At 53.1% G+C, this 12,900-nt stretch overlaps 6 protein-coding genes across 6 annotated transcripts; 2 read left to right on the top strand and 4 right to left on the bottom strand.

The window, feature by feature from the left end:
- Positions 1-80: 80 nt before the first annotated feature.
- Positions 81-1,363, bottom strand: CC77DRAFT_1025206 (hypothetical protein). Its single transcript, XM_018526024.1, has 2 exons — positions 623-1,363; positions 81-561 (listed from the first exon to the last, which is right to left on the bottom strand). Exons 1-2 carry the CDS (start codon positions 962-964, stop codon positions 280-282), a joined length of 624 nt encoding a protein of 207 aa, XP_018380552.1. The 5' UTR covers positions 965-1,363; the 3' UTR covers positions 81-279.
- On the bottom strand, positions 1,263-2,019 carry CC77DRAFT_1025205 (histone-fold-containing protein). Its single transcript, XM_018526023.1, has 2 exons — positions 1,879-2,019; positions 1,263-1,816 (listed from the first exon to the last, which is right to left on the bottom strand). Exons 1-2 carry the CDS (start codon positions 1,935-1,937, stop codon positions 1,465-1,467), a joined length of 411 nt encoding a protein of 136 aa, XP_018380551.1. The 5' UTR covers positions 1,938-2,019; the 3' UTR covers positions 1,263-1,464.
- A 368-nt stretch (positions 2,020-2,387) lies between these two features.
- Positions 2,388-2,976, top strand: CC77DRAFT_1025204 (histone-fold-containing protein). Its single transcript, XM_018526022.1, has 2 exons — positions 2,388-2,621; positions 2,671-2,976. The coding sequence occupies exons 1-2, from the start codon at positions 2,474-2,476 to the stop codon at positions 2,832-2,834; spliced, it is 312 nt and encodes a 103-aa protein (XP_018380550.1). The 5' UTR covers positions 2,388-2,473; the 3' UTR covers positions 2,835-2,976.
- Positions 2,977-4,051: 1,075 nt separating this feature from the next.
- On the bottom strand, positions 4,052-5,811 carry CC77DRAFT_1025203 (Arabinanase/levansucrase/invertase). Its single transcript, XM_018526021.1, has 2 exons — positions 5,289-5,811; positions 4,052-5,233 (listed from the first exon to the last, which is right to left on the bottom strand). The coding sequence occupies exons 1-2, from the start codon at positions 5,417-5,419 to the stop codon at positions 4,258-4,260; spliced, it is 1,107 nt and encodes a 368-aa protein (XP_018380549.1). The 5' UTR covers positions 5,420-5,811; the 3' UTR covers positions 4,052-4,257.
- A 53-nt stretch (positions 5,812-5,864) lies between these two features.
- On the top strand, positions 5,865-8,064 carry CC77DRAFT_973870 (hypothetical protein). The gene is made up of 2 exons (XM_018535887.1): positions 5,865-6,085; positions 6,141-8,064. The coding sequence occupies exons 1-2, from the start codon at positions 5,949-5,951 to the stop codon at positions 7,711-7,713; spliced, it is 1,710 nt and encodes a 569-aa protein (XP_018380548.1). The 5' UTR covers positions 5,865-5,948; the 3' UTR covers positions 7,714-8,064.
- Positions 7,881-12,871, bottom strand: CC77DRAFT_480627 (hypothetical protein). Its single transcript, XM_018531837.1, has 4 exons — positions 11,390-12,871; positions 10,771-11,257; positions 8,434-10,706; positions 7,881-8,348 (listed from the first exon to the last, which is right to left on the bottom strand). The coding sequence occupies exons 1-4, from the start codon at positions 12,728-12,730 to the stop codon at positions 8,049-8,051; spliced, it is 4,401 nt and encodes a 1,466-aa protein (XP_018380547.1). The 5' UTR covers positions 12,731-12,871; the 3' UTR covers positions 7,881-8,048.
- Between the last annotated feature and the right edge of the window lie 29 nt (positions 12,872-12,900).

Genomic DNA, 12,900 nt, shown 5'->3' with positions numbered 1-12,900 from the left:
GGGCGGGCCAATCGAGGGGTGATTAAACACCAAAACGCGAATAGAAAAATGTGTGTACAGGAAGTAAAACAGTAAAAACGCAATCTAGTACTTCCCACTCTTCTCATCGTTACTGGAAGTATGCGTGAGTGCCTACGTTATCATCCCAAACTCATCGAGCACACTGCACCCAGCATATGAACAGCAGCATCCATTCAATACGCCGCACCTGCACCACACACAACAACATAAATAATAGACAAGTACTCTCATACACCGCCATAATCTCTCCATCTCCCATCAACCCTGCATAGCCTCAGCAACACCCGCCTGCTCAAACCTCCCACCTAACACAGCATCAAGGCCCTGCTTGAAATCCGGCATATCATCCGCCCTTTGATCCACCCTCGCCCACTTCACCATCCCCTCTCCGTCTATCCCAAAATTGCCCGCCGTCTGCCACCTGCTGCCACTCTCTGTAGCTCGCACGCTGATGCCCTCTTGTTTGAGTTTCGTCGTCCCGGGTATACTACCGAGAACATGCCACAAGGACGATATGCCCAAGCCCCATGCGCCATATGCCTAAAGTGCAACGGGTCAGTGTATACGTCTTGTATAGCTTCTTTGTACGGCCACAATGTACCTCGCGTTCAGCATCAACAATGACGTGGAGGTTGGGTTGGGTGTTCTTCGCAGGCTCAGGAAGTGCCGCCAACCACCTCTCCGTCGCTCCTTGCTCGCTATGGCTCACAGCCACCCAGTCCACATCTCTGTGCGCCGCTGCCATGTCTCTCATATTCAAAAACGTCTTCTCTGCAAAAGGACAGCCGCAGTGTCTGAGGAAACTGATAATGGTCGGCTTGCCGTCTTTTGCAGGTATGTTTAGCTTTGGTGTTGGAGGTGCCTTTTGGCCGACAGTGGGCGTTTCTGCTGTTTGCACGCTGGGTGGCGACAGCCATGAGTTGAGTTCGGTTTGCCAGGTCATGGTGAATTAGTGGTTTGTACTAGATCGAGTAAATGGAGATGCGCGATTGCGCAACGTGATGCAAAGGACATGATAGTAGTCTTTGATGTTAGTGTCGCTCAGGAAGGGACCGGTCGTGATGATCGCGTTGTTAGCTGCGATGGGCGTCATACTGCGGGATGAGGACCGGATCGCGACCATTGGCGTAGGCGGATACTCGTCGTATCAAAACACCAAGAAATGAATGTGAGATAAGCATGAGAGTCAAAGCAAGACATCACCATCAGTGGAAGCAATGTGAAGTAGAAATCTGTTGATTTCGAGATAATATCGCCAGTGACCATCACTGATTAACCTGGATATACTACATGCTCAGCACCGCTCGTGTGCACTCATAAACCGAGTTGAAGACCGTGAACCATGAAACCCTATAAACGCCTTGATATCCTAACCACTAAAGACCCAATCCAATCACTGACCCGAAGAAGTTGTCATGTCGTGTCGATGTGTTGTTGAGAAGCTTAACCACGCTCACCACGGAGGCGGCGGGCGAGCTGGATGTCCTTGCTCTGGATGGTGACACGCTTGGCGTGGATGGCGCAGAGGTTGGTGTCCTCGAAGAGGGAGACGAGGTAGGCCTCGACGGACTCCTGAAGAGCACCGATGGCGGAGGACTGGAAGCGGAGATCGGACTTGAAGTCCTGGGCAATCTCACGGACAAGACGCTGGAAGGGCAGCTTGCGGATGAGGAGCTCAGTCGACTTCTGGTAGCGACGGATCTCACGGAGAGCGACGGTTCCGGGCTTGTAGCGGTGAGGCTTCTTGACACCACCGGTAGACGGCGCACTCTTACGAGCTGCCTTGGATGCGAGCCTTGAAGTGATGTTAGTATGTTGCGATGCGATGAGAAAGGCAGAGCTGAGGGTTAGACTAACTGCTTGCGGGGGGCTTTGCCACCAGTGGACTTGCGGGCGGTCTGCTTAGTGCGGGCCATGTTGTTGGTAGATGAGGATGGAGATGTGGTTGTGGTGGGTGATGGAGATGGTTGTTGTGATGGTGAGTGGAGTTGAGTGGATGAGAGATGGAGGAGGGTGGGCGGGCGCAGCTTATATGGTAAATGGGGGGGCGGGCGGCTGCCTGGAAAATCAATCTTTGTTGCGCGCAGTTACGAACACCAAAGTCAACTGCTAACTAGCGACCAGGTAATGCGCGCGCAGCTGGAACTTCAAAACTCCAAAGTCCACAAGTCGCGCGCGCATTCGCCATTGGCTCGCTTACGCACGCGTCCCGATTGGGAAGGGGCACGGTCGTTGATCTGAAAAGCGCGCCCGTGCGTCGGTTTGATCTGGCGGTGGCAGGACGTGTGATCCGGCGCGCTTCTGGGACGCGCCCCGCTGCCTCATAAACACGACCGCCGCCCACTCCATCTTTCTCATCATCCAAGCACATTACCAGCCTCACCAACTCTACAACTCTCTCACTCAACCAACTTTACCTCTCCCCAAAACAACTCCCCCAACAACCATCAATATGACTGGTCGCGGCAAAGGTGGAAAGGGTCTCGGAAAGGGTGGTGCCAAGCGCCACCGCAAGATTCTTCGTGACAACATCCAGGGTATCACAAAGCCCGCTATCCGTCGTCTCGCACGTCGTGGTGGTGTCAAGCGTATCTCAGCCAGTATGTCTCCTCGCTCTGCCTTCTCCACTCGCCCTCTAACAAGCTCTAGTGATCTACGAGGAGACCCGCGGTGTTCTCAAGACCTTCCTCGAGGGTGTCATTCGTGACGCCGTCACATACACTGAGCACGCCAAGCGCAAGACCGTCACCTCCCTCGACGTTGTCTACGCTCTCAAGCGTCAAGGACGTACTCTGTACGGTTTCGGTGGTTAAGCGCGCTTCTTGCTTTTCATCACGGTTTTCATGTTACGACTTGTTCAGTCTACGGTCGGCTCCTTTCGGTGCTTGGTGGGAATGGTCATAGCCTTTGTATAGTACAGTGAGGCTCGGAGTTCACGGGTTATATCAGTCAGGGTTCTGATTTGCATGGAATGATACCATAATAACTTCATCTACTATCTTTTGCAATGTGATGTCCCTCCTGCTGCTGCGTCGCGACGCGTCTGAGTTCTGTGTCTAAACGCGGTGGTCATGGCGGTGGTGGCTCCACTTGGTATGATGTGCTGTTCCGCCTTTTGTCGTGCTAGTGTCCAACGTCAATCAGACCGACTTTCATCTCCTTCACAATGAGCATGTCGTTTCTGTAGCTCGCTGTTGCTGCTGCCTAGCTGGAGACGACGTGACTCATCGCTGTTTGCCACTTGAGAGAACACGGCATTTTGAAAGATGGCAGTTTGATGCATGACGTCATGTCTTTGCTGTGTCTGACGGCTGCTCAACGCGACGTTCTATTGCTGGGAAATATGTAGTCTTTCGTGTCTAATGAATATACGAGAATATAATATCGATTCCGTCGTGTGGTACATTCCTAATGCGCGTTGTGTGCTGTTGGTCAGAAAGTATGCGTGCTTTGGTGCTTTGGCTGCACCGGAACGACACTTCCGCAGACCTACACATTCCAAACAACTCCGACGTCTGGTTGATCTAAAATTCATATGACATACTTTTATAGTATACAAGACTTGGTACCTCAAGTTTCAGGGAAATTGGACATGATGTGGTGGCGTTGGAATTTTTTGAACTTGTTACGTGTTGAGTTCTAATTTGGAAAAATATGTATACAGATTGTTGATGATATTCACCACATGGCAACCACAACACGAAATGGGATCCGATAAAATCGCATAATCACGTCGGGATATGTACAGAGACATCAGAAGTCCCTACAGATGCGTTCATCACGTCGATTCAAGCGATGTGGTGGGTCGCGCATTGCTTCCGGAAAGTACAGCTAATCGGTGGGAAGACGCGTCGGAAGAGCAACGCGAAAGCACGCAAGTCGCAGCATTTGAACAGGTCACATCAAGGAAACACAAAGATTTGGAACGCTGGGTTATAGTAAGGCCTTCTTCACGTACTGCGCAAAGGACATATTGCACTGCGCGTGGTCGTCAGAGTTCATCATAATCATTATCATTAAGATGACACTACGGTTCCAAGGATATCCAAGTACCCATGCTCTGTATACAAGAGAGACATCATGCGAAATATTATCCGTGAGCCTGATCAGCACTGCATCTGGTCGCTCCTGCCCAAAAGATGCAAGACGCGCAGGTTGGGCAGTATCGAAGCGCGCGCCCACCCTAACAGCATGCCTCTTATTCCTGTAGACCTATCCGCCATATCTCACATCTATCTACTGCCCACTAGGCACCTCATACGGCCCGTATCCCGGCTTAGGGAAATCCGGACTCCCGTCCTCTTTCCAGCCAAACTTCTGCGCCCGAATCGTACGCGCGCTCCACCCATTCGTCGGATCCTCCATACCATGATACACAATCCAATCCTCAGTGCCGTCTGGAGAAGTAGTAAATGACGCGTGTCCAACACCATACGCCTTTTCACTAGGGTTCTGGTAGAAGACGGGGTAAGGATGTTTGCGCCAGTCACTAGGGTTCATCGGGTCGTCGCCTACAAGCTCCAGCTGGCCGAGACAGTAGTTACGGTTATCAGACCGCGCGGCGCTGTAGATGAGGAAGGTTTGGTTGGTGACTGGATTGACCAACTGCTGGGGCCCTTCGTTTGAAGAGAGCCGATCATTAGAGGCCCGTCCAAAGGGTGTTTTCTCCCACGCGTACTCCGGCACGGAAATGATTTGGCGTTCGGAGAAAGGTGACACGGTGGTTAATGGATCCGACAGCTTGGTGATGCAGAGGTTCGCGGGCCAGCCGTCGTATTTGTGGTACCAGCATGAGTAGATGTGGTACAATTGGCCAGCGTGTTGGAAGTATGTCCCGTCAATCGCAAACTGGTCGTAAGTTTCGAGTTGGCCGCGGTAGCTGTACTCAGGCGTCCAGGGATCATCAGCTTCGCCCACGGCAACAAACATGCGGTGGTTTACGGCGGGGCAGTTGTATTCACACCACATTTCCGTCTCTGGGGGTGGAGAATCGAAGTTGGGGTCCGCGGTGAAGATTACCCACCAGGCATTGTCGATCTGATGGATTTCTGGGGCCCAGAGGTCGGTGGAATAGGGTTGGTCGGGCGGAGGTTGGAAGATGGTCTTAGACTCTGCGGTTGACCAGTCGGTGAGGGATTTGCTGCGCCAGAGAGTTATGTTGACGTTGTTGGTGTAGGTCATGTAGTAGTAGTCTTCGTGGCGGAACATCCAGCTAGATGGTGTTAGGAGACTAAGGCCCGTGTATTTACCTGGAGGACTTGACTCACGGGTCTGCTCCAGTGGGCACGATCGGGTTCATAAATGTTGATGAGTTGGTCATGTTGCCGAAAGATGGCGGCGGGCTGTACTGGGAGACGCCCACGGCAGCGAGAGCCGCCACGATGAGAAGCTTGAACATATTGCCGTCAGAATCGCACAGTGTGTTGGAGAAGACTGGGTGCAAGTGAGGGAGACCAATTTATTTATCAGGCGGTTCAAGTACTTGTGCGGGGGGAGACGCGGGGTGGTGGGTACCTAGCCCGGGCAAGTGAAAGAACAAGTTCAAGGTAGCGATCTGGCGTGACTATCACACAGGGAACTGAATACCTAGGTAGTATTCTTCTACAGTAGTCTTCTGATCATACGCAAGGACGATCGCGGTGCAGCCTCACAGTCTCTCAACTAGGGCGGAAGCAGTACGGTGACAAAGTCCACCTAGGAGGACAAGTCCACCCGTCCATCATCGTGCCCGTGGTGACGCAATACCTCTGGTAACAGACGAGGCTGGTGTTGTGCGCTTGCGTCCAAGGTTCCCCGCGTTTGATCCAGCCACACTGCTCTAGCGCACTTGTCGCGCGGTGCAGACGCGAACCCGAAGACGCCTGCGAAAGGCTTGGCACGTCTTTTGCGAATCCCGACTTTGTACCAAACTCTCCACTCGGCGCACAATGAACAACTCGCAATTCCGACGACTGCTCGTCGAAACACCAAAGCCTCAAGATGGCGACAAGGGCAAATCTCCCGCGGCCGCAACGCCGAGGGCAGTGCTGGGCGCACGCAAGCACTCCAGCATACCAATGACACCGTAAGTCTCCTCCACATTGTCTCGCGCACGAGGACTGATGCTAACAGTCGCGCAGCCGCCAGGTAGGCAAGGGGTCAGTCCAGTCAGACTTTGCGCGCCAACTTGCCGAACGCAACGCGAAGAACAACCCGCAGAAGAAGACGAGAAACATAGTACCAAAAGGGACGAAGCTCGCCGCAGGCTACACCGACCGTACCAAGGCATACACCGATGAGGAAGACAACGAGATTGCGAAACGCGTCAAGAACCTCGAGGAGTCTATGAAGAAAGGCGAGATTGACCGTGAGACATTTGAGAATCTTGTGCAAGAGATTACAGGCGGTGATGTTGGGACCACACACTTGGTCAAGGGCCTGGACAGGAAGCTCCTCGAGCGAGTAAGGCGGGGTGAGGATGTTCTGGGTGGCCAAGACAAGAAGGAGGAAGAGGTGGAAGACGAGCAGGCAGAAGAGGCACCAGAAGTCGAGGACGCGTTCGATGAGCTGGCAGAAGCGGATGTCGGGCCCATTACGCGCGAGAAGGTCGAGAAGAAAGGCGAGAAGATGACATCACCACGGCCTGTTGCTGGCGTCAAGAGGAGCCGAAACGACATCCTGAAGGACCTTAAGAGACAACGAAAAGATGCTGCTGCTGCCGCGGCGGCTGAGCACGAGAAAAGGTTTCCTACTTTGGGGCCAGGCTTCCGCAAGATAAATGCACAAGGCGAGACACACCGTATCGAGACGGATGAAAAGGGCCGCGAGGTATTAATCATCACGGGTCCAGACGGCAAGGAGAAACGGAAGGTCAAGAAGCAGAAGGTTGAGGAGCCAGCGCCTGAAGTACGTCATGATCTAGATGACGCGAGCAAACCGATCAACATGCACAACCTCCCTGCGCCGAAGAAGGAAGAGTCAGAAGACGAGGATATATTCCAAGGCGTAGGATCTAATTACAATCCGCTCGCCAACTTTGATGACTCAGAAGACGACGAAGATGAACAAGAAGAAGAGAGAGAAGCAAAGCCGCAGCCGCCTGCTGTACCCAAGTTCGATACTACAACTGCAGAATCACACTTAGAAGGTGAGGTGTCTTCTCCTGAAACAGAAGAAGACGCGCCCGCGAAACCCAAAGAGAGCGCGCCCGCTGCACCCACAAAACGAGACTACTTCGCATCCACAGCCCGCAGCACCTCCAGCACAAAAGAACCATCTGACCTCTCCGCCGCCGACGCCACCGTCCGCGCCGCCCTTGCCAAAGTCCGCAACCTCGACGACAACTCCGCACTACTACAAAACCTTGGCTCTACCGACCCCAACGATCCGGCCTCGAAAGAGGCGCGTCTCAAGAAACGTGCTGCGGAGCTTGCCGCGTCGGATCGCGACATGGAAGACATGGACATGGGCTTCGGAGCATCGCGGTTCGACGATGCCGAGGAAATGGAGAGGGAGGGCGAGAAGGTCAAGTTTAGTCAGTGGAAGGGACTGGGCGCTGAAGGCGACGATGATGATGACGATGCGGGTGGCAAGGGAAAGAAGGAGAAGAGGAAGAGGGGAGGGAAGAAGCGAAAGGGAGATAAGAATAATGCGGATGATGTTCTTAATGTCATGGAGAGGCAGAAGGAGAAGAAGACCAAGACGCTTGGTTGAGAGAGAGAGTGAGAGGTAAGAAACGGATCTGTAGCACTGGGTGCTGTATCGTTTCTTCAACGTCCATGTCACACGCGAGTTCTACACGCAGAGTGCAAGTAAAGCCATATCATCATCGATTACATTAAAGAATCCATCTACCCATCATGCTAAACATGTACATAAACATTCATAACCGCGTGGTATCTTTGCAATCTAATTAACGTCTAGTCCGTCAAAGTTCTCTTTAGAAAAAGAAAAACGCCTAATACTCCATGCTCATACTCCAAAACGTTGAAAAGAGAAAGGCGTTCAATCCCTCAAACATGGCAATTACTCCCTCTTCACAGACTCACTCACTCACTCGTCCTCCTCATCCCACCCCCACCCTTGAGAACCATACTACCCAGCACCAACGACCCACCTCCAGTACGCGATGCATCCTGCTGTATACCTCCCATAGCAGCCTGCTCAGCCATATGCTTAGCAACAGCATCCATCTCCTCGCCTTCCTCTACAAGCGTCCAATCAGCCTCAATCTCTTCATCCGTCGCATCCCCCTCATCACCCGGCTGCTTAGCCTGTTTCTTGATGAGCGTCTTCGCACGATCGAGTTCGCGGTAGATTGTTTGAATGGCAGTTTGTGTACCATTATCCTATTGTCCATGTGTTAGTAAAAAAAAACCGTTTGAAATAAAAGTAAGAAAGAGAGAGGGTGATGTCATGAGTGAGAAAACATACCTTCCTAATCTTCTGTCCCAAAACTTTAGCCTTGACAATCATCCTCTGGGAATTCGTAACCTCCCACAGCGCGCGACTAAAAACACTCGTATTGACCTTCTTGAGCCAAACCCCCACACCCATATCCTCGACCCTCTGCGCAAAGAAGAACTGGTCTCCAAAAAAGGGCTTGATAATGGTAGGAATACCGGCTCGCAGACTGGCACCCGTAGTACCAGAGCCTCCATGATGCACCGCTGCATCCATCTGCCGGAACAGCCAATCATGCGGCGCAGATTGAATCTGGAAAATCTCTTCCGGGAGAGGAATCTCGGGTTTCGAAGCATCCTTGGTAGTAGGGTCCATGAGGCGATCAGACCAGCCTTTGCTGAGGACGCAGCGGACATCTGCTTTGAGCACCGAATCCACAACCGTCTTGGTAAGCGCAGCCGGATCATCAATAACAATGGATCCAAAGCCCACATAGACCAACTTCTTGCCGTCTCTCCTCGCTTTCTCGATAAACGCCATCAGCTCCTTCGGCGGCTCATACATCTCACTCTCGTCCAAGAACCAGTATCCAGTAACCCTGACCCAATCCGGCCAGTCCAGTGGCGGCGGCACAACATGCGGACTGAAGTTGTAGAGAAAAGGACGCAGATTGGCCTGCATCTTATGCTGATTCGTGGCCTGCAGTCCCAACTCTCTCCTCCGCCACTTGTTCACCTGATTGGCTATGGCAGTCCAAAACACCTTGTCGAAAACCGTGTACGTGTAATTGTTATACGTTCCACCCATCTTCTTTTCTGTAACAGTAAAGGCATGTGGGTACGCACGTGTCTGTGTCCACGGCATGGTGAAGGCGCGGAAATACGGTATTTCAAGCGCTTCGGCAATGTGAATGCCCGCCATGGTGCTGGGAGACTCGATGAGGACGTCGGCGCCTTGGCACGCGCGCCAGGAGGAGCTGCAGACGTCGTCGAGCCAGCCGCGGAATTTGGCATTGGCTTCCTTCATGAAGCCGTAGGTGAACATGCCGTGTTCAACGCAGATGCGCATCAGCTCTGCAGGATTGCCGTCGACGACTGCGAAGTCGATACCGTGTTTACGGACCCAGGGTTCAAATTCGGCGTGCGTTGCGATGCGTGGTTTGTGACCCTCCTTGAGGAGTTCTTTGCATAGCGCGATGTAGGGCTGGACGTCGCCGCGGGATCCAATGGTGAGGCAGACGATTGTCAAGGGCTCCGAGGGCTTGAAGTCGACGAAGGAGGCGAGCGGGTCGTCGAAAATGAGGGGAATGCGGTCGTGATCTGCAGCGCGGACGATATCCGACATGTTAGCTGGCTTGTCCGTATCGGTATGTTCGCGAGCTTGTTGTAGCAAATCGTGTTCTGCCTTTGCAGCTTCGTCATCGCTATCCACGCCCGAAGACGACGAATCCTCCTCTTGGAGGTACTTTGTGTTCTCCAGAACGCGGAGCACCATGATTGCACACTCATCGCGGTACTCAGCCTTTGAAAATTCAAAGAAGAGCTCTTCGTGGCCCTTGATGGCGACGGTGAGACCATGGTAGCCTAGTCGAAATCCCTTCTCCTTGTTGACATTCTCAATATCCCGCATGGGAAGAATGATCTTAGTCTTGGATATTGGCATCAAGCTGCGGAAACAAAAATATCTCCCACTGATGTAGATTTTGCCATAGTTTGGCACAAGACGCTGGAGTGACGCGAAGAATGATGACTGGAGGACTTCAGTCTCGGGGAAGGCGAAGTGATCCCGGAAGTTCTCCGCAGCCTTCGCGGCATCCTCGTCGTCCTCGAACCCGTGAATTTGGTCGCCAGTCTCTAGTCCCTCGGCTGTGTTGTAATGCTTTCGCCCACCTGCAAGCATGCCGGACACCTTTTCGTAGTAACCCATAGACTCGCCGCCGGTGAGTAGATTGCTAATCTTCTTTGAGCGCGTTCTGAGAAAGCCCGCCAAGCCCGAAGCCTTCTGAAGCGGGTAGGAAGCGAGATCTTGTAGAGCGGATGATGAACCTGATAGGCGCGGTTGCGCGCTGTTGTCGGTATCATCTTCGAACTCAGGCGCGCCAGTCGGTGTTTGGGGTCGCTTTGAACGATTAGCGGACTTTGGCTGAGTCGATCGCGCCGTGTCCTGTGAGTGTCTGGTGTGTGTGTCGAGCTTGTGAAGAGGCGTATTGACGGGTCCCCGGAAAACGTCGGAGCGGTCTAGGATTTGAGAAGCGGAGGCGCCGCTCTCGTCCATAGATTGGATGGCGACGGACGACTCTGTACCTGTAAAGGTGAAGATATAAAGTCAGTGTACGTCTCATGTGCATTTTGTGCAGCCACAGCTTACCTGGGTCAAAGGCCGATTCCGAGTCCGCTGCCCCGGGCGACTGACGCGAGTGACTTCCACCTCCCCCACTGCCTCCCCCACCCACTATCCCCGGAGTCCTGTCTCCCTGGCGACCTCTATTACTGAAGCTCCGTCGTACCTCATGACTAGGCCGTCGGACTTCCTGGCTCGTTCGTCGAAAGCCGCGGCCCGCGTCCATACTACGTCGCACATCCCAGCTCTTTCTATTCGCATCATTGCTAGACCTCGCAGACACATCGCTTATACTGGTCCGTCCCGCATGAGGTGCCGGCAAAGGTGAAAGCGTAGCCCGAACGTTCTCGTGAATGTGTGGTGTCTCGGTACTAATAGTCGGTGTTGCTACTGGTGTAGACGCTTCGCCGTCACCACCCTGCTGCTGCAGAGCCTGGTGGTGCTCGTTATCGTTGATCATGATGCGCAGAACATTCAGCGCATCCTGGCCTTTGTTGAAAAAGGAGAAGAAATACTGTCATAATTAGCATGAATGTCGTTCATACGAAGCAACTCATTTCTGTTGTGTTGTAGGGTCCCACAAGATGTCGGACGGACCCTACAACTCAACATAAATAAGCTCCTCTTGTTTGTCAGCTCAACGTACCTCATCAATAGCAAACGTCTCATCATTATCCACAACCCTCACTCGCACCGTCTGTGCCAAATCCAACATCTTGCTCTCCTCAATCTCAATCACATTGCCAATCGGCAAGCAAATCTTCACACTGCCCCCCTCATTATGCGTCCTGAAGATGACTTTTTGGATAGCACGCGTCCATTCCTTGGCACTAGCTGCGGAATCCGCTTTGAACAGGTAGCGCCGCTCGTCCGTAGTGATGGCGAAGCTGGTCTCTTCTTCCCCTTTCTTGGTATTGGCGGAGGAGGGATCGATGACCTCGGCAGAAATCGCGTACTGCAAATTGATCCGGTTCCGGGGATAGTACAATTCGGCGGGGTTGGTGTAGTAACCTAGGACATCCCCCTTCAATACGAACCAATACCGATTAAACTTGCTCCGGCCGCGCTTCGACAGATAGCCCGTCTTGCTGACATCGTGATGTTTCTTAGGGATATAGGCGTAGAAGCATATATGCTTCTGCGTAACGTACATGTACCCCTGCAGCAAGATGCTCTGAAGCAGCCAGCATGCGTATTCGGAAATGACTTCTTCCACCTCTTCGAATTCAAATATCTGCTGTATCCTCTGCGCGAGCGTGACGGGCGTTTTGCTCTTAGCTAGCCCGGCGCTGCTTCCATGTCTGCTCTTGCGACTAGAGGCCTGTGCTTTGTCTACCGCCATGTCCTCGCCGGCGCCGATGTCTTTCTTGTCTTTGTCCTTGGTCTTGGTCTTGGTCGGCGTCGCGCTCGGCGGCGGTGGACTCGCAAGGTCGTCTGGCGACGGCTTCGGCGGCAAGAACTGGCTGCTTGACATCTGGTTCTGATCGCTGCGGTTCGACGTCCGCCCTTGCGCTTGTCCCTCTTTCCTGCTCGATAACTTCAACTTGGGCAAGTTGCGCAAGTATTTATTCTCAGAAAGCGTCCGTCTATGCTTTCCCTTGTCCAACTTATCATCTGCGTCTTGCTCCGCACTCTGGAAGTCGTTTGCGGAACTCAGTCGACTCAATCGTGCTGCGCCGTCGAGGTTCCTGTATGTTTTCCGCTTCCCACCTCCATCATCGCTATCCCCCGAGTCAACCTCAGCCATCGTACCCAGGTCTGTTTGTGATTGTTGCCCTGCACGTGCTATCATGGAGAAGAGCGACTGGTTCATCGACATGGTGTTGTTGCGCTTCGGCGCCGTAACGTCTTCTTGTGCATCGTCTCCATCTCGAAAACGCTCTGGCACGTCGAGCGACATACCGCGTGCTTCTCGCGCCGAGTTTCTTCGCTTGCGGCTCAGACGGCGACTTGTCCTGTCACGGCCTCTGTCTTGTGAGGTTGCCATGGTTGGGCGAGGGGGTGGTGGAGTGCGCGGGCGCTCAACAGTTTATTGGTGAGGTGAGGTTGCGGGCGTCTGTGTTGGCGGATGTACCGCGGCGAAGGCGAGGCAGATTTACGCAAAGGTTGGAGTGAGTCCAGACGTGTATTTCGTGATTCTTGCTGCAAGGCAGTTGA

The sequence above is a fragment of the Alternaria alternata genome (genome assembly GCF_001642055.1).
Source record: "Alternaria alternata strain SRC1lrK2f unplaced genomic scaffold CC77scaffold_27, whole genome shotgun sequence".
Classification (NCBI taxonomy): Eukaryota; Fungi; Ascomycota; class Dothideomycetes; order Pleosporales; family Pleosporaceae; genus Alternaria; species Alternaria alternata.
The sequence above is the reverse complement of the archived record's forward strand: the minus strand, read 5'-3'. Positions and strand labels throughout refer to the sequence as shown.

Excerpts from the sequence above, each read along its gene's own strand:
- CC77DRAFT_1025206 (XM_018526024.1), bottom strand. The coding sequence starts at position 964 with ATGACCTGGCAAACCGAACTCAACTCATGGCTGTCGCCACCCAGCGTG. Across the intron at positions 562-622 it reads TTGTTGATGCTGAACGCGAG|GCATATGGCGCATGGGGCTT; the intron begins GTACATTGTGGC and ends GTTGCACTTTAG.
- CC77DRAFT_1025205 (XM_018526023.1), bottom strand. The coding sequence starts at position 1,937 with ATGGCCCGCACTAAGCAGACCGCCCGCAAGTCCACTGGTGGCAAAGCC. Across the intron at positions 1,817-1,878 it reads GGCAAAGCCCCCCGCAAGCA|GCTCGCATCCAAGGCAGCTC; the intron begins GTTAGTCTAACC and ends CATCACTTCAAG.
- CC77DRAFT_1025204 (XM_018526022.1), top strand. The coding sequence starts at position 2,474 with ATGACTGGTCGCGGCAAAGGTGGAAAGGGTCTCGGAAAGGGTGGTGCC. Across the intron at positions 2,622-2,670 it reads TGTCAAGCGTATCTCAGCCA|TGATCTACGAGGAGACCCGC; the intron begins GTATGTCTCCTC and ends AACAAGCTCTAG.
- CC77DRAFT_1025203 (XM_018526021.1), bottom strand. The coding sequence starts at position 5,419 with ATGTTCAAGCTTCTCATCGTGGCGGCTCTCGCTGCCGTGGGCGTCTCC. Across the intron at positions 5,234-5,288 it reads GTGCCCACTGGAGCAGACCC|CTGGATGTTCCGCCACGAAG; the intron begins GTGAGTCAAGTC and ends AACACCATCTAG.
- CC77DRAFT_973870 (XM_018535887.1), top strand. The coding sequence starts at position 5,949 with ATGAACAACTCGCAATTCCGACGACTGCTCGTCGAAACACCAAAGCCT. Across the intron at positions 6,086-6,140 it reads TCCAGCATACCAATGACACC|CCGCCAGGTAGGCAAGGGGT; the intron begins GTAAGTCTCCTC and ends ACAGTCGCGCAG.
- CC77DRAFT_480627 (XM_018531837.1), bottom strand. The coding sequence starts at position 12,730 with ATGGCAACCTCACAAGACAGAGGCCGTGACAGGACAAGTCGCCGTCTG. Across the intron at positions 10,707-10,770 it reads GGAATCGGCCTTTGACCCAG|GTACAGAGTCGTCCGTCGCC; the intron begins GTAAGCTGTGGC and ends TCACCTTTACAG. Across the intron at positions 8,349-8,433 it reads TGGGACAGAAGATTAGGAAG|GATAATGGTACACAAACTGC; the intron begins GTATGTTTTCTC and ends CATGGACAATAG.